We start from the raw sequence: 21,044 nt of genomic DNA on the forward strand, positions 1-21,044 counted from the left end.
TGCTGCCTCTTATTTACAGGGAACCCAGAACCTGGGTGCTCTGAACCGACCCAAGGGGTTTTCTTCCCCGAAACAGCTAAAGCCTGGCCCAGGCTGCCCAGGGCAGTGGTGGAGTCCCCATCCCTGGAGGGGTTTCAAAGCTGTGGAGGAGTGGTGCTGAGGGCCATGGTTTGGTGGTGCCCAGGCAGTGCTGGGTTAAGGGCTGGACTGGATGGCCTGAAAGGTCTCCTCCAACCCAAATGCTTCTATGAAACTCATCTGGCTTCCCAGTGTTCCCCATGGGAATGGGAGCTCATCCAGGCGTGGGCTTTGCCAGGCAGACCCTGGGGGAACTGCTGGGACCCAGAACCAGGTGAGCAAACAAGAGTGGGGAGGAAGGAAAGGGGAATGATGAAGGCAGGAGAGAGAAGGATGGCCAGGAGTGTGGAGAGGACAGTGGGAATGTGACTGCAGGGCAGCAAAGTGCTGCCTGAAAGCCCTGGAGGCAAAGCAAGCTGCTGGGAGTTTCCCTTAGTGGCAGCAGGAGAAAAAAAGGAACAGGTCCTGAAACTGAAAAGAGCAAATCTGAACAGAGAAAAGAAATAATCCAACATGCTGGGATCCAGCCCTGGAGCTCCTTGCTGCAGGGTGCTACTGAAACTGAGAGCTCAGGGGGCGCTGGAGGATGGCCCTGCCCTCGGGCCTCAACAACCCCACGGCTGGGGGCAGAGGAGCTGGGGAATACCAGGCAGAAAAGGACCGGGGTGTGGGGGGGGGCTGGTTCACAGCACCTGAACACGAGCCAGGCTGTGCCCAGGTGGCCAAGAAAGCCACCAGCAGCCTGGTGAGACCAAAAGGCTCTGGGAATAAAGGAAGGGCAGTGGTGTGACTTGCTGCCGTGTGACTGTGCCCAGAGCAGGCAGAGCTGCCTCGGAGCCAGGCTCAGGTCACAAGGTCTGCAAGAGCTGCCCGGTGCAAAAATGCTCCATGGAACAGCTTAGTCTCTGCACAGCTCCGGGGATGGGGAGGGGGGAAAGGACAGCAGTTAACAGGGCAAGGCCAGAGAGCTCCAGCAGGAAATGCTGGGAGGGAGGCAGTGGATGGAGCAGGGGGGTGGAGAAGACACACGTGGGATGGGTGAGGGGTGTGGGTGAGGCTGTGCTGGGATCCCAGCTCTGGATCTGCTCTGCTGTTGCAGCTGCATCTCAGTCTGTGTGCTGCTCCCTGCCTGTGCTGAGCCTGCTCAGAGGGCAAGTTCTGCAGCAGGCAGGTGAGTGTCCACCACCCAGAGCTTGGACATGGCCCTGTCCTCCCCCAGCAGCGTGGCCAGCCCTGCTTCCAGGCTCTTTTCCAACCTCCCTGTTGCCTTTCTTTCTTTCTTTGCTGTTTCTATTTAATTCCAAGCTCAGCCCAGTCGCTGTGGCCTGTGTTCCACCTCTGGGGACTTTTCATGCCTCAGAGTCTGGTTCCCCTTTAGCACTTTCAGGAGGTGCTTGGCACTTGCAGCCCCTGGCTCCGGTGGTGCTTGCAGCTGGGTGAGGCTGGGCTCAGGGTTTGTGCGGGGGGGCAGATGGGCAGTGCCAGGAGCAAGGCTCCAGCTGCCCTGGGGGATGAGCCTTGCCTCAACGGGCACACGATGGGGAGTGCCACATCCTGCTCTGTCAAAAGGGACAGCCAGGGTCCTGCCAGCCCCCAGCACGCTTGGAGCTGCGGTGTCCTGCTGGGGCTCCCCAGCAGCGCTGCCAGGAGCTCCGGGGACAGCTCCTCTCGGCTTTACTCCTGAGGTCATCACAGATGATGTGGTTTGGGCGTGGGGCTGCACTCTGTCCCCCCGCGGGGAAACCTTGGAGGGATGGGATGAGGGAGGGCAGCTGCTCCGCTGGCACGGGGCCGCGGCGGGCTGGCCGGGGCGAGGAGAGCAGCCACGAGGCTGCGTTTGTGCCGTGCTGCCAAACTCTTGAACAAGCACGGAGCAAAAATCCCTCAGCGCCCAGCGGGAAATCTGGGGAATAAAACAACTCCTGGTGTTTGGGGAGAAGCGATGCCTTTGGTGGTCCCGACCCCAGGGCTGGGCAGGAGCTGTCCGAGGGGAGCTCCCACCCCGCAGCGAGGGTGCCAAGCTCAGGCTGGGTAGCTTAGCTCCCACCCCACTGCGCAGCGGGACCCCCACGGCGGCTGCCCGGGGGCGCGGACCGAGGCGCTGCCGCTGCAGGTGCGCGGGGAAGGGCCGGACAGAGGGACAGAGGGACACCCACCGCCCCACGGAGCCGCCCCCGCACTCACATCCGGGGCCGGGTTTGCTAATGGGAGGCGGTAATTAACCCGGAAAAAAGCGGAGGCTGGGGCACACCTCCTCGGCCGCCCGGCCCATGCGCGGGGCCAGCAGCCCAGGGACGCGGCGGGGTGAGTGCTGGGGCCACGCGTGTGCGCGGAGCCGTGGGGAGCCTCCGCTGCCCCGACCCCATCCTCCGGGCACGCCGTGGGGGGATACCTTGCAGCCCCCACCCCGGGGAAGCGGGCAGGGGGGACGGCTGCGAGGCTGGAGCGGCAGCTCCGTGGGGCTGCTCCGTGGGTGCAGGGATGGGGCCGAAGCTGGGGATGCTCGGGAGCTGCCACCCGAGTCTCAGCGTGGGAGGGGAGGTTGCGGCGGAGCGAGCGGCTCCTGCACGTCGGTGCTTGCGGGGAGGGGAGTGTGTGTGTGCGGGGAGCAGGAGGGAGCAGGGGTCGCTCCTGCAGGGATGGCCCCGTGGCGTGGGGAAAACGGGGTCCCGGTGGGAGATTTGGGGTTTCCCACGGGCTGGGGGTCCGTGGGAGCGAATGTGCTGGGAGGATCTGGGATCGGCAGCTCGTCCGACTGCTCCCTGGCTGTTCCCGGACTGATCTGTGGTGGGATGAAGAGAATCCTCCTGCTCCCAGCCCCAGGTCCAACAGGTTCCTTATTCCACCAAGGCAAGTGGCAGGCGCTGGCCGCTGGGCTCTGCCGGGAGGGGCTTTGCCAGTTGCCAGTTCTGGTAACTCCTTTTGCAAGGCCAGGTAAAAGGAAGTGGAGCTGCACCCCCTGTGGCTCGAAGCCTTCGTCCTGTGTGGCCGAGGTCACCCTGGGGCTGCGTGGGGGCTGTGGGCATTGTGAAACCAGGGGGGGTCGACCTGCAGCCCAACTGGCCCTGGGGCAGCTCGGGCAGAGGTGTGGGGGAGGAGGAGGAGGATGCTGTGGCTGCTTTTAGGCGCAGTGGGCCATGACGTGGTGCTGAGGAGATGCTTCTGAGCCTTGAGCAGCCTGATCAAAGTGTCCCTGCCTGCGGCAGGGGGGTTGGAACTGGAGGATCTTTAAGGTCCAGTCCAACCCAAACCATTCCAAATGATTCTGCTGGCATGCTCTGAACATCATCTCTCCTCTTGCCTTGGCTTTCTGTGCTGCCATGGTGGTGCCAGTGCTGGGAGCAGGGCACAGCAGCAGGGCTGGGGGGGGGATGGAGCAGTGGTGTCCTGGAGGTTCTTCCTGGAAAGTCTGTGTGGCTGCACTTGAGGCCTTGGAGCCAGCAGTGACCTCAGGAGGGCTTCTGCAGCCTGGTTGCTCTTGTCAGCTCATAAACTGAGCCAGAAAGTGGTTGTCATGCTTGGTGGGGTATGGGGACCCTGGCAAAGCTGGGAAGTGAGGTGCAGCAGAGGTAGGAAAAGGTCCTGGAACTCTGCTGTGCTTCACCAGGAAATGGCACAATGCATGAGCAGGGTCTGGTGCTGAGGGCCTGGTGTGCTGCTCAGAAGGGGCAGGTTGCCATGGGTCAGGTGTGCCCACTGCCAACATGGCTGATGTCCATCCTGTTTCCATAAGGGATGTCCTCTGAGGCTCTGGAGCAGCTCTGTGCTGTGAGGCCACCAGGGACTCATCCTGCTTTGAGAGGATGCTGAGTTCTGTGACAGCTCTCTTGCTGTCCTGCTCGGGTTGGGTCTGTGTCCCTGCACAGAAATATTGATGCCTTGGAGCTGGTTTGACAGTTGGACTTGATGAGCTTAGAGGCCTTTTCCAACAGTTCTGTGGTTCTGTGCTGGTTTTATCCTTTCCCTATGGAAGAGTTCAGCTCTCAGGGGCTGGAAGGAGGGAGGCAGTGCCCTGTGGGCAGTGGGACCTGAGGGGCTGCCATCAGGGTCTGCAGGGTGGCTCTGGAGCAGCTGAAGCTTCCTCTTCCCAAAGGATTTTGCAGATCCAAGTGCAGTCTGAGGTCAGCTCACACAGAGGAGTTGGAGCTCAGTGGTTGGCTTTCAGCTGAGCCACAGTGCCTGAGGCTGGCAGGGGGGATGCAGGGAGCCCCAGGAGGTGTCCACGGCTCTGGCACCACAGCCCTGAGCGCTGATCCCTGCCCTGCCTGTGGCACACCTCAGATCTTCCCTGTTGTAAGGAGAAGCCTTTTGACTTCCATTAGCAGGAGGAGGCAGAGATAACTTCTGCAGCCTGCCCTGAAGCTGTTGGCATGGCTGAAGGCCCTCAGGAATCTGCTTTCTGTGTGCCTCCCCCACCACAAACAACAAGCAGCAGCGCATGGGGTGCCCACAGAAGCCTGGCATCAGGGGCAGAGGTGTTGCTCTAAACCAACTCCTCTACTGGAGCAGAGCAGCTCCCTCCTAGCAGAGCCCTGATAGCCATCTCTGAGAGGCTGCTGCTGAACCTGAGGTCCTGCCAGCAGGTTGCCTCCTTTGGTGCCACCTCTACCTCCGCAGCTGCGCCACAGCTCTTGCACAACCTTTGCCTCCCAGGGCCCCACTCTGCTGCAGCTCTTCAGCTTCAAAATAGTATTTCCTTTTTTCTGCTTCAGCTCATGTGGCTCTGCAGCCTCCCCTCCTGCCACCTACAGTCACCCCTCTCCCACCCCAGGTACAGCTCCTGTCCTCCTGCTTCCGTCCCTGCCCCGTGCCTCCGCCGGGCTCAGGGCTGTCCCCTGCCCACCCACAGCTCCGGGTGCCGCTTTTGCTGCTGCCACAGGGCTGGAAGTGGTGGTGCAGAGCCCCTCAGCCCCGTTGCAGGGGTGCTGAGGAGCTCCCCTCCCCGTGGCTCTGCAGCCAGCTCTGCTGTGCAGGGTGGGAGGGAGCTGCTGCCAGAGGAAAGCAGTGGCACCGGGCACCAACAAATTCAAGTGGTGGAACCAGGCACCCACAAACTCAGGTGGTGGCACTGAGCACCCACTCCTGCTGACTCAGTGGCTGCTGCCTCTGCAGTGTGACTGGGAGCAGTGCTGGAGGTCCACCACGTCCTGTGCCCATGGGGCACAAAGCCCAGTGAAGGGGCACTGTGGCTGCCATGCTTTCCAGCCTGGCTGCTCAGAGTGCCATGCTCAGGCTGTGCCAGCTGGGCAGGGAGTTTCTCCAGCTCCTGCAGAGGTGGCTGCCCAGGAGGTTGCTGTTCCAGCTCCTCCACAGCTCCCATGGCCGAGCTGAGCTCAGGGGTGATCCCCCAGCTCCCACAGGCTTGGGGGGCATCTCTGGGGAGGGTCCCTGCCCGTGGCAGAGCCGGTGCCCCGCTGGGCCCCGCGGGGCTGGGTCATTGTTTTCCCTGCTGAGTTGGCATCCTGGCTGCAGAGATTTTCTGCTGGAGTTGCAGATTGTTTCCCATTTCCTGGGAGTGTGCTCAGGCTCTCTGCAGCTCGCAGCCTGCTCCGGGATTAGTTCCCAGGGACCTGGAGCCTCTCCTCAAATCCCTCTGAGGCTGCTCTGCCTTCTTGCCCTGGCCCAGCTGTGCCGTGGGGCTGCCCCACGCTGCCCCGGAGGGGCAGGACCCTGCTGTGGGGGCAGTTTGGAGCGCAGGCAGCGACAGGCTGACTCCGAGGGACGCCCTGGCGCTGCCCTGTGCCGGCAGCGGCCTCGGCGCTGGGCCGGGAAGCTTTTGTTCAGCAGTGTGTGGTGGTGGTGATGGAGTTTCCAAAGCCCTGCAGTTCCTTGCTGAGCTATTTCGGTCCTGCCTGCCGGTCTGACCTGCCCTGCTCCTGCCTGCGCCCGGGGCTGGCACACTGGCACCCTCCTCGTCACCGAGGCGCGCTGGGAACGCGCAGCAGCGGCCGTTTGACTTTTGCCAGGGGCCGTGGAGAGGCATCAGGGGCTTTGGGCAGCTCAGAAGGTTGGATCTGGAGGTTGCTCAGGTGTGGGATGTGGTGGAAGGAGCTGGATGAGGAGCAAAGCCCCAGCCCCTGCTTGGAGCCTGCTGTGGGCATTCACAGCTCCTGGGCCCCCTGACCGCGCTGGGGTTGGTGGCTGGCGGGGCTGGGGAGCGATGGGCACCTCTGTGGGCAGGAAGGTGCTCTGAGGTGCCTGGGTGTTCAGCTCAGTGCTTGCTTGGAGCAGCCCTGGCAGGTCGTCCCTTCCCTCTCCCTCCCGGGGAGCTCAGGCGCAGGCTGGATCCCGGCGCGGCTGGGCTCGGGATGGCTGTGGGTGCAGGAGCAGCTCCCTGGGGCAGCCAGGAGCACCCAGCCCTGCCTGCCCGTGCCCCTCTGCAGGGTGATGCCCGCAGGAGCCCGGCATGCCGTACCTGGACCGCCAGAACCGCATCTGTGGCTTCCTGGACATCGAGGAGAATGAGACCTGCGGCAAGTTCCTGCGGCGCTACTTCATCCTGGACACCCAGGCCAACTGCCTGCTCTGGTACATGGACAACCCTCAGGTAGGTGCCTCCCACCTGCCTGCCAGCTGCAGGGCCACGGCCTTGGAGGTTGGTTGTCAGTCTCTGGGCTGCCCCTGGGGAGGGCTCTGCTGCCAGGGCTGTCCCTGGGGGGCTGCCGTGGCTGAGGGTGACCGTGACCGAGCAGAGCATCTGGGGGTGCCAGCATCCTGCAGCAGCTTCTTCTTTGCTTGGGTGCAAGGGGAAGTGCCCAGCTGCCTCCTGGCTGGTGCTGGCACCACTTCAGGCTCTTGGGGCTGGGGGGTGGGAGCTGGAGCCTGTTGTGTACCTGTGGTGCTGCTGCACAGGGCAGCGAGTGGTGCCGGGGTGCAGCTCAGCGTGGCTGGTGCCAGCTGCTTGTTGGGGTGCCAGGTGAAGTGGATGCAGAGAGAAGGGCAGCAGCTGAGGCTGGCAGCTTGGCTGTGGGTGCTGCTGCCTGACCTGCTGGCACTGCTGGCAGCTTTGCTCCCCTCCTGGTGCTGTCCCTGTCCCTGACTTGCTCCTGGCCTGTTGCAGAACTTGGCCATCGGTGCAGGCGCTGTGGGATCTCTGCAGCTGACCTACATCTCCAAGGTAATGCTGGGGTGGGGTGGAGGGAAAATGAGTGCTCCCTGTCCCCATCTCGGTGGTTTTCCTGGGGCAGGCAGTGACTCACCTGGGCCTGCCTGAGGTCATGGTCCTGCCTGAGCCTGTGATGGCTTCCCTGGGACAGCAGCCTGCGTGGGTCTGTGGGAAGGAGGGATCATCCCCTCAGCGTGAGCCAGGGCAGGCTGTGAGCACAGGAGGAAGAGGAACTGCTCAGCCATGAGGAAGGACTTGGGGCAGCTGGGACTGAGCAGGGCCAGGAGCACAGTGGTGGTGTGAGCTGGACGTGGAGCTGGCAACCAGCACAGTGCCAGCCTGAGCTGGGGCTTGTGCTCATGCCATGGGGCCCCTTGCTTTGGCACCCTGGTGTGGTGCCTCCTGTGAGGGTTCCCCTGAGGGGGCTTATCAGACCCCACGAAGATGAGGAGATGGAGTCCCAAAGTCCCTCTTGGATTGGATTTGGGGAGTGCATGGAGGGCATCGCCCTGAAGGATGAGTCCTGGGGGCTCAGTCCTTTGTGTGTCTTGATGGCATCAGTTGGCCTCCATGGGCAGCAGAAGCAGAGCACTAAGTGAGCAGTGGCAGGGCAGGAGCCTGGGCCGTGTGGAGCTGTGGCACAGCGGAGCTGGCACCATCCCTGTGCCAGGAGCTGCCCCTCAGCTGTGCTGGGACGTGGGGGGCTCCGGCTGCCCCCTGGGCTCAGCTCCCAGCTGGAGCAGGAGGGAGAGCTGGGCAGATCTCTGTTCCTGCTGAATCAGGACTTACAAATTAAGCACAGATGAAGCAACCTCAGGAGGCTGAACCTTCCCCATTTCAGAGGGGGAGCCTCAGCCTGCATTCTATAGGTCCTGCTTGGAACGGGAGCCGCCGCAGGCCAGGCTTTGGGCTGCAGGGCTGAGCTGTGCCAGCAGTGAGTACAGCCCCAAACCCCAGAGCTCAGGCATTAGAGCCTGGCTCTGGAGGAGGGAGCCTGTCAGAGTAAATCCCCCAGGAGTGCTGTGCCTGGAGCCCCGGGGAGCCTCCCTCTGCTCGGCAGGGAGCAGCCTCTGCTGCTGCCCCCAGTGCCTCACTGCCGACGAGAGCAGCCCTGTGAGCCCAGCAGCAGCTCCTCCCTGCCAGCCCTCTGAAAGCTCCCCTTTCTTTGCTTTGCAGGGCAGCCAGTGCCAGGGGGCACAGCAGGAGATGAAAGCTCCATCTCTAGGCTGCCCTTGCCCTGGCACCAGGCGCTTGGTGCTGCATGTGGCGCCCGCCCTGTGCCCACGCGAGCCGGCCCCTGGGCTCAGCTGGGCATGTGTTGGCCTCGTGGGCACAGGCTCAGCCCAGCACCTGATGTGCCAGCACCCTGAGTGCCACCCTGCCCATCAGCACAGCATCTCTGCTGCTGGAGGTGCCAGTCAGCCCAGCACCCTGAGTGCCACCCTGCCCCTCAGCACAGCATCTCTGCTGCTGGAGGTGCCAGTCAGCTCAGCACCCTGAGTGCCACCCTGCCCCTCAGCACAGCATCTCTGCTGCTGGAGGTGCCCAGTCAGCCCAGCACCCTGAGTGCCACCCTGCCCCTCAGCACAGCATCTCTGCTACTGGAGGTGCCCAGTCAACTCAGCACCCTGAGTGCCACCCTGCCCATCAGCACAGCATCTCTGCTGCTGGAGGTGCCAGTCAGCCCAGCACTGTCGTGCCAGTGCTCCCAGGACCATGCTGCCCATCAGCACAGCTTCCCCTCCAACATGGGCATGTGGATGGGCAGTGCCAGCTCTGTGTGTGCCACCAGCAGGTGCTGTCCCCTCTCATGTTCCCTCCCTTGCTTTGTTGCAGGTGAGCATCGCCACCCCCAAACAGAAGCCTAAAACTCCCTTCTGCTTTGGTGAGTGAGGGGAGCCAGGCGGTGGCCCTGGCCCTGGGGTGGCCCTGGCCCTGGGGTGGCCCTGGCCCTGGGGTGGCCCTGGCCCTGTGGGCAGAGCCTGGTGGGGCAGGCAGGGCCCTGTGGGACTGCTCTGTGGCTGTCTCCTGCTTTGCTGAGCTCCTGAATCCATTCCACTGCCCCCTGCAATGCAATTGGGTTTTGTGCCCCCATGAGCTCCTGGCCCTCTTGGGGGCCCAGGGAAGGGCAGTTTGCATTGTGTCCCCAGCTCCTCCCCACCTCAGCTGCCCTCCTCATGACCTCTCCTGTGAGAGCCAGGGGCTGGGGTTGGGAGCAGCAGGAGGGACAGCACAAGCAAGTCCCAAGGCCATGAGGTTGCCTTGGCCATGCTTGAGTTCAAGGGATGGATCCCAAGGGCAGAGCACTTGGAGCATCCCCACGCAGGGCTCCACACCAAGGCTTGGGGGGAGTCAAAGCCCAAAGTGCTGAGCTCTGAAGGTCCCAAGGGGGCCCTTGGGTGCCCTGTGCAAGGGGTAAACTTCAGCCCTGGATTAAGTCCTGCTTTGGACCATGCCACAGCCTTGGGTCAAGCCCTCAGCCCTGCCCTCCCTGGGCTCTGGTGTGAGGATGCATCCAGCTGCCACGTCCCCTGCACACCCCTCAGCTGCTGCTCTGTGCCAGGGGGGCTAGGGGGGGCCCAGGTCTGCAGAGGGTGCTGGGACTGGGGCTTGGGAGATGCTGTCTCGGGGACTGGTTGTTCGCTTTGCTGCACCGCTGTGCAGCCCTGACTGGGGTCCCTCCTCTGGCAGTGATCAATGCCCTCTCTCAGCGCTACTTCCTGCAAGCCAGCGACCAGCAGGACCTGCAGGACTGGGTGGAGGCTCTGAACAGAGCCAGCAAGATCACGGTAGGCTGCCCCGAGCTCCCCCTGCTGCTGCCAGGCTCCTGCCCTGCTGGCTGCTCAAGAAGGGCCTGGCAGAGCTGCACTTCCCCTCTGGAGGGCTGGAGCACCCCCTCTGTGGGGACAGGCTGAGGGAGCTGGGGCTCTTGAGCCTGGGGAAGAGAAGGCTCCAGGGAGCAGCCTTCCAGGGGCTCCAGGAGAGCTGGGGAGGGACTTGGCAAGGGCTGGGAGGGAACAGCCTTGAGCTGGGAGAGAGGAGACTGAGGCTGGAGATGGGGAAGAAATTCTTGAGGGGGGGAGAGCCAGTGGCAGAGGCTGCCCAAGGGGCTGTGGGTGCCCCCTTCCTGGAGGTGTTCAAGAGAGGTGTGGCTGTGGCACCTGGGGCCGTGGTTTGGTGGCTGTGGCACCTGGGGCCGTGGTTTGGTGGCCGTGGGGGTGCTGGGCTGGGGCTTGGGCTGCATGGTCCTGGGAGGCTTTCTCAGCCCAAGCAACTCCAGCACCCTGTGGTCCCTGCCTGCTGTGGGGACGCTGCCCTGCTCTCCCTGCTGGCAGCAGCTCTCCAAGGCTGTCTTGTCCTTCACTCCTTCCCTGCCTTCTCCTCCCTGGCACCGCGGGGCTCCTGGGGGGCACAGCCGGTGCCCGGCGCCGTGCCCCACGGCAGGGTGGGCTCTGCTCTGCCTGGCTGTGGAGAGGCTTCCCTGCCAGCCCCCCCTGCTCTGGCTGTTGTGCTCACAGAAGCGTGAGCTGATGGGCACTGACCTGGCAACTCTGGAGCCTGTGCTGCTGAGCTGCCCACTGCTGCCAGCCGTGGGGGCTGTGCCACTCTGCCGCTCTCACGCAGCCGAGCGGAACCCGGCCCTGGAGCTCAGCTGGCAGCACCTCTGTGCCAGCCCTCCTGGGGGGGGCCTTGTAGGGCAGCTTCCTCCCCTGCCCTGTGCTGGGGGAGGGTCCCTGTGAGAGGGGCAGGAGCTCTGCAGGCTTCTGTGTACCCCCGGTGCGCAGTGCCAGCAGGGCTGTGCCAGGCCCTGTGCTGCTGCCCTGCTGCTTGGCTGCTGGGGGGAGAGCTCCTCACCCCCTGAGCTGCCTGCACAGCAGGCTGCTGAGGAGCAGCTGGGGATTGGGCTTGGGCAGTCCCACGGTGGGGCAGGGGCTGGGGTTGTTGCCCCTGGTGCAGGTTCAGCTTCTGCTTCTCACAGAGAGCTCTCTTCTGCTCTTGGCAAATCAGTTCCTGTGTTTCCTCACCCTGCATGCTGAGGAGCTCAGGGGCTGAGGGTGGGAGGTGTGCAGCTGGCTGCTGTGGCTGTGCCAAGGGACTCTGCTCACTCCTGCACCAGGAGGCTGGAGCTGGTGGCAGCCTTGGCTCTTGCCCCCATTGCACTGCTGCCTGCAGGGATGCAGCTCCATCCCTGAGCTGTTGACTGATGGCAGCTGGACAGGGGCCAGCAGTGTGCCCAGGTGGCCCAGAAGGCCAATGGCATCCTGGCTTGGATCAGCAATGGTGTGGCCAGCAGGAGCAGGGATGTGATTGTCCCCCTGTGCTTGGCACTGGTGAGGCCACAGCTGGAGTGCTGTGCTCAGTTTTGTGCCCCCACTCCCAGAAGGCCTTTGAGGAGCTGGAGAGTGGCCAGAGAAGGGCAACAAAGCTGCCTTGAGGCTGGGAGGACAGAGACCTAATGCTGGCCTGGGGCTGCCTGGCAAGGTCATGCCTGTGCCCTTCTCCCCTTTCCTTCTCCTGTAGGTCCCAAAGGGTGGCAGCATCCCACCAGCCACAGAGATAGTGAAGCCTCCAGTGGTGCCCCAGGCCCAGGAGAGGAAGCCCCAGGTGGCCTACAAAACAGAGATCATAGGAGGGGTGGTGGTGCACACCCCCATCTCCATCAACCAGGTGAGCTGGCAGGAGCCCTGCACCATCTGCTGCCCTCTGGCCCAGGCCTGGAGCAGCAGAGCTCCTGGGGGCAGGGCTGGGGTCCAGGGCAGGGGGCTGGAGGCTCTTGCTGCTTTGGGCTGTGAGGAGGCTGAGCTGCACTTTTCATTTGTGGAATCCAGCTTGGTGCCTGCAAACCCTTCCCACTCAGGCTGTATAAATAGCTGCACTTAGCACCCTGCAGCACCTCTCCTTTGTCTGCTCTGAAGTGTGATGAGATGAGTGGGAGTGAGGAGGAGGAGGACATGAATTCCCCTCACCTTCCTGGCCAGCCTGCACTACCCAACTGCCTGTCCTGGGCCCAGACACAGCACAGGAAAGACCTGGAGCTGCTGGAGGGGGCCAGAGGGGGCCACAAAGATGAGCAGAGGGCTGGGCACAGGTTGGGAGAGTTGGAGCTGTTCAGCCTGGAGAAGGCTGCAGGGAGACCTCAGAGCTGCATTTCACTATCTGAAGGGCTCCAGGAGAGCTGGGGAGGGACTGTGGGGATAGGATGAGAGGCAGTGGTTTGGAGCTGGAGCAGGGCAGAGTCAGGTTGGACACCAAGGAGGAAGTTCTGCACAGGGAGGCTGGGGAGAGACTGGCACAGGCTGCCCAGGGAGGTGGTGGAGGCTCCATCCCTGGAGCCTGGCTGTGTCCCTGGGCAGCCTGCTCTGGTTGGAGCTGTCCCTGCTGCCTGCAGGGGGTCTGGACAAGATGCCCTTGGAGGATCCCTTCCAGCCATTGAGGTGCTTGGGACAGAGGCTGGCTGGCCCCACTCTGTGGCTCTGCACCCCCTTGGCATGAGGCTGGCACACACCTGGCTCTTGGTGTCTGCCAGCTTCTGGTGCTGGTCCTGCTCTGGGTCTCACTTCAGCTCTTATCAGTAGCAGCACTAAAGATAGAGCAAGGAATGAGATCAGTGCAGCAGGGGCTGCTGGCAGGGGCTGACACTGCCCTGGCCAGGGGCTTGCTTGGGCTCCAGCCATCCCTTCCTGGTGCCAGTTCCTGAGGGGTGCTGCTGGACCCTTGGTCCAGAGTGTGGGCTGGGGCAGGGCAGGCTGTGCCTCCCCACCCTGTGCCCAGGGCAGCCAAGGCTCCCTGGGTGCCAGCAAGTGGCAGCAGCCAGCCCTGTGGCTGAGTTAAAGCTACTCTTTCTTCCCAGCTCTTGACTCTGGCTCCTTCTCCCTCCCCAGCCACCACTTCCCCAGACCCAAGCTGCATCCTCAGCCTTTGCCTGGTGTCTTTCTTTCCCTGGGGGGTTTCAGAGGTGCTGCACCAGCTGCTGGAATCTCCTCTGTGCCCTTGCAGCTTGCCCCCTGTGCAATGGCTTTTCCTCCCCTGCAGCTTCCTGGGTGTGTCTGTGGTTTCCTGGCTCTGCTGGGACCACAGAGGGGAGCCCCAGGCTCCACCTGCACCCAGGACTGGCCAGCAGCATCCCCCAGCTCCTGCTGCCACCCTGCCTCTTGCAGCAGCATGCCCAGCCCCGGGCATGTCCCACATGCCCAGCAGAGCTGGTGCAGCCCAGCAGAGCTGGTGCAGCCCAGCAGAGGGGATCTGGTGGCTTCCCCTTCCTGGCTGTGCCCTGGAGGTGCAGGGTGGCAGTTTGGGGCCAGCCCAAGAGCTGCTCCTCTGTCCTGGAGCAGGCAGAGCAGGCTGCTGAAGGTGCTGGAGGTCGCTGGTTAACCACAGCGGCAGTCGCAGCGGTGCCAGTGCCATATAAGGCTGGTGGTGGCCAGAGCCACCCTGGCTGCCATGGCAATTCTCAAACCTCAGCACAGAGCTGGAGGAAGGGGTTGGAGGGATGGGGGAAGGAGATGAGTGCAGATGTTTCAGCTCCCAACCATCCTCTGCGCTGCTGAGGGGGAAGGGAGGCTGCTGCCCAGGATGGGGTGGCACAGAGGGGGTGATGCTGGCACTGGGGCAGGATTCGGCCCTTGGGATGCACTGGGAAGTACTTGGGAGGAGCCAGGGGCCGGGTGCTGGGTGCAGAGCCATGTGTGCACCCTGTCTGTGCCCATCTGAGAGTGCTGTGCTCTTGGAGAGGCAGCTTGGGGCTGGGGCAGGCATGGTTTGCCTGGCTGCACCCCAACCATCAGTCCTCTGGGGAGATCTTGGCCTCTCAGCTCATCCAGTCCAGCATCAGCCCAGCACCACCATGGCCACCAAACCCTGGCCCCAGGTGCCATGGCCACAGGTTTCCTGAACACCTCCAGGGGTGGGGACTCCACCACCTCCCTGGGCAGCCTGTGCCAGTCCCTGACCACTCCTGCAGCAAAGAAATTGTTCCTAACCTCCAACCTAAGCCTCCCCTGGTACAGTTTCAGGCCATTTCCTCTCCTCCTGTCACCTGAGCCTAGGGAGCAGAGCCCAACCCCCCTCTGGCTCCAGCCTCCTCTCAGGGAGCTGCAGAGAGCAAGGAGGTCTCCCTCAGCCTCCTCCCCTCCAGACTGAACACCCCCAGGGCCCTCAGCTGCTCCTCCCTTCCAGCAGGGAATCCTCCTGCCCTCTCCTGGCTCCCCATGACTCTGTGCTCTCTGCTTGCAGAACGGGGGGGCTGGGGGGGAGTGCAGTGATGCTGCTGCCCACCCCCTGCTGCGGCGATCCCAGAGCTACATCCCCACCTCGGCCACCAAGCCGCCTGCTGGGCCACCAGTGCTCAAGAGTGGCTACTGCGTGAAGCAGGGCAACGTGGTGAGTGCTGGGGTCCCTGGGGCAGGGGCAGGGGGGGCACCCGGCGGGGGGAGGTGCAGGGGGGCTGCAGGGGTGCTCTGGGTGCAGCCCCAAGCAGTTCCCTCCCTGCTTCCCAGAGGAAGAGCTGGAAGCGCAGGTACTTCGTCCTGGATGAGCTTTCCATCAGTTACTACAAGTGTGAGCAGGTGAGGGGCCCCCAGCACCTCCCTGCCCCTGCCTGGCACCAGCTGCTCCCAAGCAGAGGTCTGGGGCTGCTGTGCCAGCGCTGGGGGCTCTAGGGCAGGCACAGCCCAGCGCTGCCCCTTTGGTCCCCACAGGACAAGGAGCCCCTGCGGTCGATCCTGCTGAAGGATGTGTGCAAGACCCACGAGTGCCTGGTCAAGTCTGGGTAATGCTCCCATCCCTGTTTCCCTGCCCTGGAGCAGCTCCCAGAGGAGGGCAGGAAGGGGACCCAGCTGCCTCCGACAGGGAGCCTGGAAGGACTCAAAGAGCAGCTGCTGCCCCTTGCTGTTCTGGCCCAGCCCCGTGGGGCAGTCAGGGCAGTGTGTGGCTGGCTGCAGGATGCTGTCCACCCTCCGTTCTCACGCTGCTGATAGCCATCTCTGCTGGGCAGGCTGCTCCTGCAGCTCCTTATCTCCACAGATTAGGGAGTGTGGGGCACAGTAACCAGCTTGGCATGGTGCAAGGAGAGAGCTGTTCCCAGAGCTGCTGGAGGTGTTGGCCTTAAACGTGCAGGCAGCTGCACAGTGTCCTGGGAACCATTCATTGCAGCCAGCACTGATACAATCAAAGTGACTTGAAGGCTTGCAAGGGAGAAGGAGCTGAGGAGACAGAGCTCTTCAGCTAAAGGGAGTGGAGAATTTATTGATACAGCTCTGAGCTGTTTGTCCTGAAGTGATAGACAGCTCAGGGTTGAGGTGGAGTGGGGGCCTGGGAAGGGGCAGGGCTTTGCCTGCCCCGGGGGCTGTGTGCAGAGCTGAAGGTCTCTGTGGAGCTGGAGTCTTCTCCAAATCCCAATGGGATCCCAGGTTTGCCTGCAGCATGTGTTGGAAGCCCCCAGCAGGCTCTAGGGATGAGGACAGACACAGAGTGACATCTTTCCACCCGTGAGCACTGCTGGGCTGTGACCTCCTCCTTGTCACTGCTCCTAGGGACCTCCTGATGCGAGACAACCTCTTTGAAATCATCACCAGCTCCAGGACCTTCTACATCCAGGTGAGGCAGCTGAGAGCAGTTGCTGTGCTGGGCAGCAGGGTCAGCTCTCCCCAGCAGGCACCAGCAGCTGGGTCTGTGGCCAGGGAGAGCTGCTGAAGTGGTTTCACTTCTCCCCTTGGGCTTATTTATAAAAGCTATTTGTGTGAGCAGGAAAAAGCAGAGCAGAGGCACAGGGTGAGCTGAGGAGCACAGGGGGCTCCACTACCCCAGAGCTCTCACACACTGGAGAGGGACCTTAAGTTGGTGGTGGGGTCCCCACCCCTGGAGGTGTTCAAGAAGCCTGTGGCCATGGCACTGGGGGCCATGGTTTGGTGGCCATGGTGGGGCTGGGCTGCTGGTTGGACTGGATCAGCTGAGAGACCTTTCCCAGCCCAAACAACTCAGTGATTCTAAGTTGGTCTCCCTGTTGCTGGTTGAGCTGGGCAGGGGGAGGCAGCAGGGGATGCTGTGCATGATGCTCTCAGCACTTGTGAGGCCCCACAGAGCAGTCAGTGCAGTGTGATGTGCCCTGGGTGCATATCTGCAAGGCCAAACCCCCCTAGATCCTGCTGCCCAGACAGCTCAGCCCCAGGCAGGCTCATGGCAGGATGCAGACCCTGGGCTGCTGTAGGAGCAGGGCTGGTCCCACCCCAGCAATTCTTCCTCCTTGCATTCTTGATGTGAAAATGCAGCAGTGTGCAGAGTGGCTTCCCAAGGGCCTGCTGGGGGCAGGCAGGGAGCTGCAGGCAGGGATCAGCAGGAAGCATCCTGGGAAGCTGGCAGCCCAGCCATGGCCATGCCTGGGCTGTGCCGGGCACTGGGGGCTCCCAGGAGGCAAAGTCTGACTGGTGCTGGTGTGCTTTGCAGGCAGACAGCCCTGAGGACATGCACAGCTGGATCCAGGTCATCACAGGGGCAGTGCAGGCCCTCAGAACCCGTCCCAGGGTAGGTCACATCCTTTGGGCTTCCTATCTGCTGTCAAATGGAGGTGGTGCCGACGGCCAAGGGGTTCCTGGAGGGGCAGCCCATGCCAGGGGGAGGGCCCTGCCCTCTCATGGTGTCTTTGCCACTCATTGGGAAAGTTTGCTTGAAAAAGATGGCAAAGTGGGCTTGAGGCATTGGGCTGGAGCTGCAGGAAGCCTGCTCTGCTCCGTGGCATGAGCCAGAGCCTGACCCGTGGCCGAGGGCTCCTTGGGTTGGGTTTTCACTTCGCCTGGGGCTGCTTTGCCTTTTCCCAGGGCGTGGAGAGGGCCCGGGCCAGGTGCCCAGAGCTCTCTGAAGCGCTGCCCCTGAGAGCCCAGCCCCGGGCAGCGCTCAGCCCGTGTCTGTCCACGCAGGAGATGTCCTTCACGAGGTGCAGCTCCCTGGCGAGGAGCGGCGGCGCCTCGGCCCCGGCGCAGCAGCGGCAGGCGGCGGAGGAGCGGAGGGGATCGTGCAGAGCTCCCTGCAGCTCCGCCTGGCAGCCCTGGACGCCGGTGCCCCAGGCGGAGGGCAGGCAGCCGGGGCAGGAGGCGCTGCCGGCGCTGAGGGACTCTGCCTTCCTGCCGGCCCCGGCCCGGCCGGCCGGGCGCCAGCGGCACAGGTCGGAGCCGCAGCAGCTCAAGGAGAAGCCTTTTGCCTTCGACCTGGACGACGACAGCATCAGGACCTCCGACGTCTGAGCGGGCGCCCAGCGCCCCCCGCTCCGCCTGCCGGCTCCCCGGCTGCGGGGGTCCTGCTGGGAGGCCGCAGGGTGCTCAGGGCTGGGCCCCGGCTCGGGCCAAGCTCACCCTGGGGGTGAAGTTGCCCTTCCCCTCCAGCGCTCCCATGCAGGATGCAGCTGTGTGCCAGGGTGCTGCCTGCTCCTGCCTGGGCTCTGTGCCGTGGGAGCTGTCCCCAGCTCGGCCTGGGGAAGGAGCATCCTCTGCCTCGTTTGCCCCAGAGCCGAGCCCGGGGGAAGCTGCAGGCTGTCCTGGAGGCGCCAAGGGCACTGTGGCCTTCTTTGCAGAAACATTTTCCTCCCCTTCCATGCTGCTCAGCCTTCCTGGGCAGAGCCAGGGCGATGCCAGCCTCCAGCTGCCTGCACAAGGGACGTGCTGCACCTCTGCACCTTCCTGTCTGGTGACTTTCCCCTGGGAGTGCAGCTCTGCATCAAGGAATCTGTTGGCTTCTGATGGTCTTTTCAGCCCTGTTAAACCCCATCCCTGGCAGGGGCCCTGCTCAGCCCCTCCAGAAGGTTTCTCAGTCCTGCCTGGGCAGGTGTGATGGTGGCTCCTGGGGACAGGTGGGCCCTCCAGGATGGTGCTGGATTTGTGCTCCAGGAGGCTGTGCCCAGGTGGCGAAGTGCTTGTGGCAGAAGGCAGTGAAGGCAGAGTGCTGAGTGGCACTGGGAAGACTGCTCCAGGAAACTCAGTGCTGCCTGCCCTGGCATGGAAGTGAGCAGAAGCTGCTGGAGCAAGGTGAACTCTTCCAGATCAGCTCCTGCAGGAGGTGTGATAAAAAGCAAATGGACAGCCCAGGGGCTCCCTGGTTGGGATCTTCACCCCACAGTGTGTGCCAGCCCTAGGTACCGAGTGAGGACACAGCTCCCTGCCCTCTGTGCCTGCTGCCAGCCTTTGAGCTTGCGGCCAGGGCCAGGTGCTGCCTCACCCTCCCTTTGAGGGCTCTTGCCCAGACCTGGGGTGCCCAAGTGAGGAGCATTGGCCAGGGCAGTGCCCATGCCCCATGGACAGCAGCACAGGATGGGGTGGAACTGTTCAGCTGGAACAGGAGCAAGTGAAGCCCCCTGGCACCGAGCTGCTTCCCTTCTTTCTCCTGATTCCCCCCACCCCCCTTCTTTTTTGGCATTCCATGTCCTCTGCTCTGCAGAATCAGCTCAGTGTGCTCCCCAGGAGCAAAACACAGCTGCTTTGGCCCTGCCCTTTCCAGGCCTCCAGCTGTGTGACAGCTGTGCTCCAGCTCAGCCCAGGATCCAGTGGAGCTCAGTGGAGCTCTGAGCACTGATTGAGCTTAACACAAGTGCACCTCCCCGGCTCTGAGGAGCTGCTCCTGCAGCCTCAGTGCAGCCCGGGGGAGGTGGCCCCCGGGCTTGGGGGTAAGTGGCTCAGAGAGGGCTGTGTGGAGGGTGCTGAAGGGAATGAGCAGGAATTGGTGCCGAAGGTCCGGGGCAAGTGTTCATATTTGCTATTTAAGTGAGGAAGCCCAGAGCAGCAGTTCCTCTTTGCTTCTCCCTTTTGCTTTCTGAGCTGATCAGGGTTGGGCTCAGGCTGAGCGGCTGCCTAGCTCCTCCCACAGTGTCTCAGACGGTTGGGCTGAGCCTGTCCATCGCTCTCAGCACCTGGTGACAGCGCTCTGACCTCATTTCTGCAGCACATCAGATGCAGAGGGGCTGTGGTTACTCTGTGCAAGGCTTCAGAACCAGGGGAGGACCAAAGGCTTCGTGGCTTGATGATTGCAAAGTTTCCTCAGGCCTGGGATGGTAAAGCAGAAGCTCTGTTGCACAACTAGGGTTAATTATCCAGGAGCAGAAACTAGCAGCGGCTCCAGCGGGATTGCAACATTCCTGTCCTCATTCCCACCCTCCTGCATCCCCGGGGCAGCACCAGGGCTGAACGTGAGGCTGAGACAAGTGTGCAGAGCTGGGCTGGCCTCCAGACCCCTCTGGAGGTGCTGGGGGGAGGAATCCTCCTCCTCTCCCCAAGGCCCAGGCAGATGCAGCCGGCCCCGCATGGAGCTTTGGGGCTCCTCCCTGCTCTCCGCCTTTGCCTCCCGGCGCTCCCGCAGCCCCGGAGCCGCTCCCTTGGGAGCAGGAAGCTGTGCTGGCAGCCTTCCGGCTTCCCCAGGGACCTGTGTGGGTTGGGGGAGCCTGCTGGGGGCAGGGTGGTGTGAGGGAGGGGTTTGCTCCTTGCTAGGGCAGGGCCCCAGCGCTTTCAGCCCTGCCCGTGGCTCCCAAGTGCTCTTCGGGTCAGGGCTGCTCTGGGGTGGGTTTCCCCCCTGCCAGCCCTGGCTGTGTGCTGCCTGCAGCTGGAACCTCTCTGCTCCCTCTGGTTTTGAATAAAGGAGGACATCCCCGTGGCTTTCCCAGGCTCTGTGTGCTGGGCAATGGTTGCTGGTGGGCCTGAACAGCATCCCCCTGGGGGTGGGGGAACAGGGCCCAGCACTGCCAAGGGAGCTGGGGGAGCTTGAGGGCTGCTGCAGGGAGCTGCTGAAGTCTTCCTTGGTCTCTCTTGTGCCACAACTTAGAGCTGGAGACCCCTGCAGCCCCCCCCCCCGTGCCCCATGGCCCCCCCCCCCCCCCAGCCTCAGTGGGGAGAAGCACAGAGGGGAAGGCAAAGGGCTAAGGACTTGGGAGGTTTGGGATGTTGTCTGTCACTGCTGGAAGACGGGAGGCAGAGGCTAAGCTGGCAGGAAGCAGCCCTTGCTCCCAGGGTGTGCTTGGTGAGGAGCATGCAGGCAGGCAGAAGCTGTCCCTCTCCAGGGGCTGTGTCCTCCCAGCCCTGGCTGCAGGCTGAATTTTACTGCTGCTGCTGTCCAGCCACTGCTCCTCTGCAGCCCTGCCCTGGGTGAGTGTCCCAGGAACACTCCTGGTGGAACACTTTGCTAGGGTCACACTGCCCAGTGAGGAGTGGCTTCTCCTGGGCAGAGAGCCCTGGGGCTCCCTGGGGCTGAGCCTGTGGTGGTGGCAGGGGCATCACTGCTCTGTTTGCCTGCCTGCATCCACAGGCAGGAGGAAAGCTGTGGGCCCAGCCCCCTGGTGTTCCTCAGCATAGGCCATGACAGCCTCATCCATGGAAGGAATTTGAGGTCCTGCTGCTAGCTGGCAGCTGCTGGGCTGAGGCCCTGGGGAGCAGTTAATGAGGAGAGGCTTTTGCACACAGGGTTATTATTTATCTCTCTCTCTCCTTCTGGCTCACTGCATCATTTTCCCACCCCTGTGGGCTTTTCAGCCCTGTTGTTCCCCTGCTCTGAAGAATGTGGTAGTTCCATGATGAAGCCTCCCCCCACCCTGCTGCCCTGAGCCCTGCTGGAAGCTGCCAGCTCCAGCTTCCTCGTGACCTAAATGGGATACAAAGCCAGGTCCCCAGAGAGCTGTTGCAACAAACCACAATCCCAAACTGGAATAGGCAGAACTCCCAGCTCAGCTGAAGCCTGCTGCAGCTCCAGGGAGGGCAGAAGTGGAAGTGAAGAGGCAGAAATCAGCCAAGTGATTGAACTGTGAAGGGCAGGAGGGTCCTGCAGAGCCATGTGAGAGCAGAGGGGATCTTGGCTGTGGTTTGTGTCAGACCTGAGCAGCGATTTGCATGCAGGG

The 21,044-nt window shown here is 63.0% G+C and overlaps 1 protein-coding gene across 1 annotated transcript; it reads left to right on the plus strand.

Moving 5' to 3' along the window:
- Positions 1 to 2,335: 2,335 nt before the first annotated feature.
- PLEKHA2 (pleckstrin homology domain containing A2) lies at positions 2,336 to 17,454 on the plus strand. The gene is made up of 12 exons (XM_054175038.1): positions 2,336 to 2,382; positions 6,462 to 6,625; positions 7,139 to 7,195; positions 9,020 to 9,068; positions 9,875 to 9,972; positions 11,705 to 11,851; positions 14,417 to 14,563; positions 14,680 to 14,748; positions 14,881 to 14,951; positions 15,715 to 15,778; positions 16,625 to 16,702; positions 17,095 to 17,454. The coding sequence occupies exons 2-12, from the start codon at positions 6,485 to 6,487 to the stop codon at positions 17,416 to 17,418; spliced, it is 1,245 nt and encodes a 414-aa protein (XP_054031013.1). The 5' UTR covers positions 2,336 to 2,382; positions 6,462 to 6,484; the 3' UTR covers positions 17,419 to 17,454.
- The last annotated feature ends 3,590 nt before the right edge of the window (positions 17,455 to 21,044 follow it).

Source organism: Dryobates pubescens, chromosome 31 (genome assembly GCF_014839835.1).
Source record: "Dryobates pubescens isolate bDryPub1 chromosome 31, bDryPub1.pri, whole genome shotgun sequence".
Classification (NCBI taxonomy): Eukaryota; Metazoa; Chordata; class Aves; order Piciformes; family Picidae; genus Dryobates; species Dryobates pubescens.

Excerpts from the sequence above, each read along its gene's own strand:
- PLEKHA2 (XM_054175038.1), top strand. The coding sequence starts at position 6,485 with ATGCCGTACCTGGACCGCCAGAACCGCATCTGTGGCTTCCTGGACATC. Across the intron at positions 7,196-9,019 it reads AGCTGACCTACATCTCCAAG|GTGAGCATCGCCACCCCCAA; the intron begins GTAATGCTGGGG and ends GCTTTGTTGCAG. Across the intron at positions 11,852-14,416 it reads CCCCCATCTCCATCAACCAG|AACGGGGGGGCTGGGGGGGA; the intron begins GTGAGCTGGCAG and ends CTCTGCTTGCAG.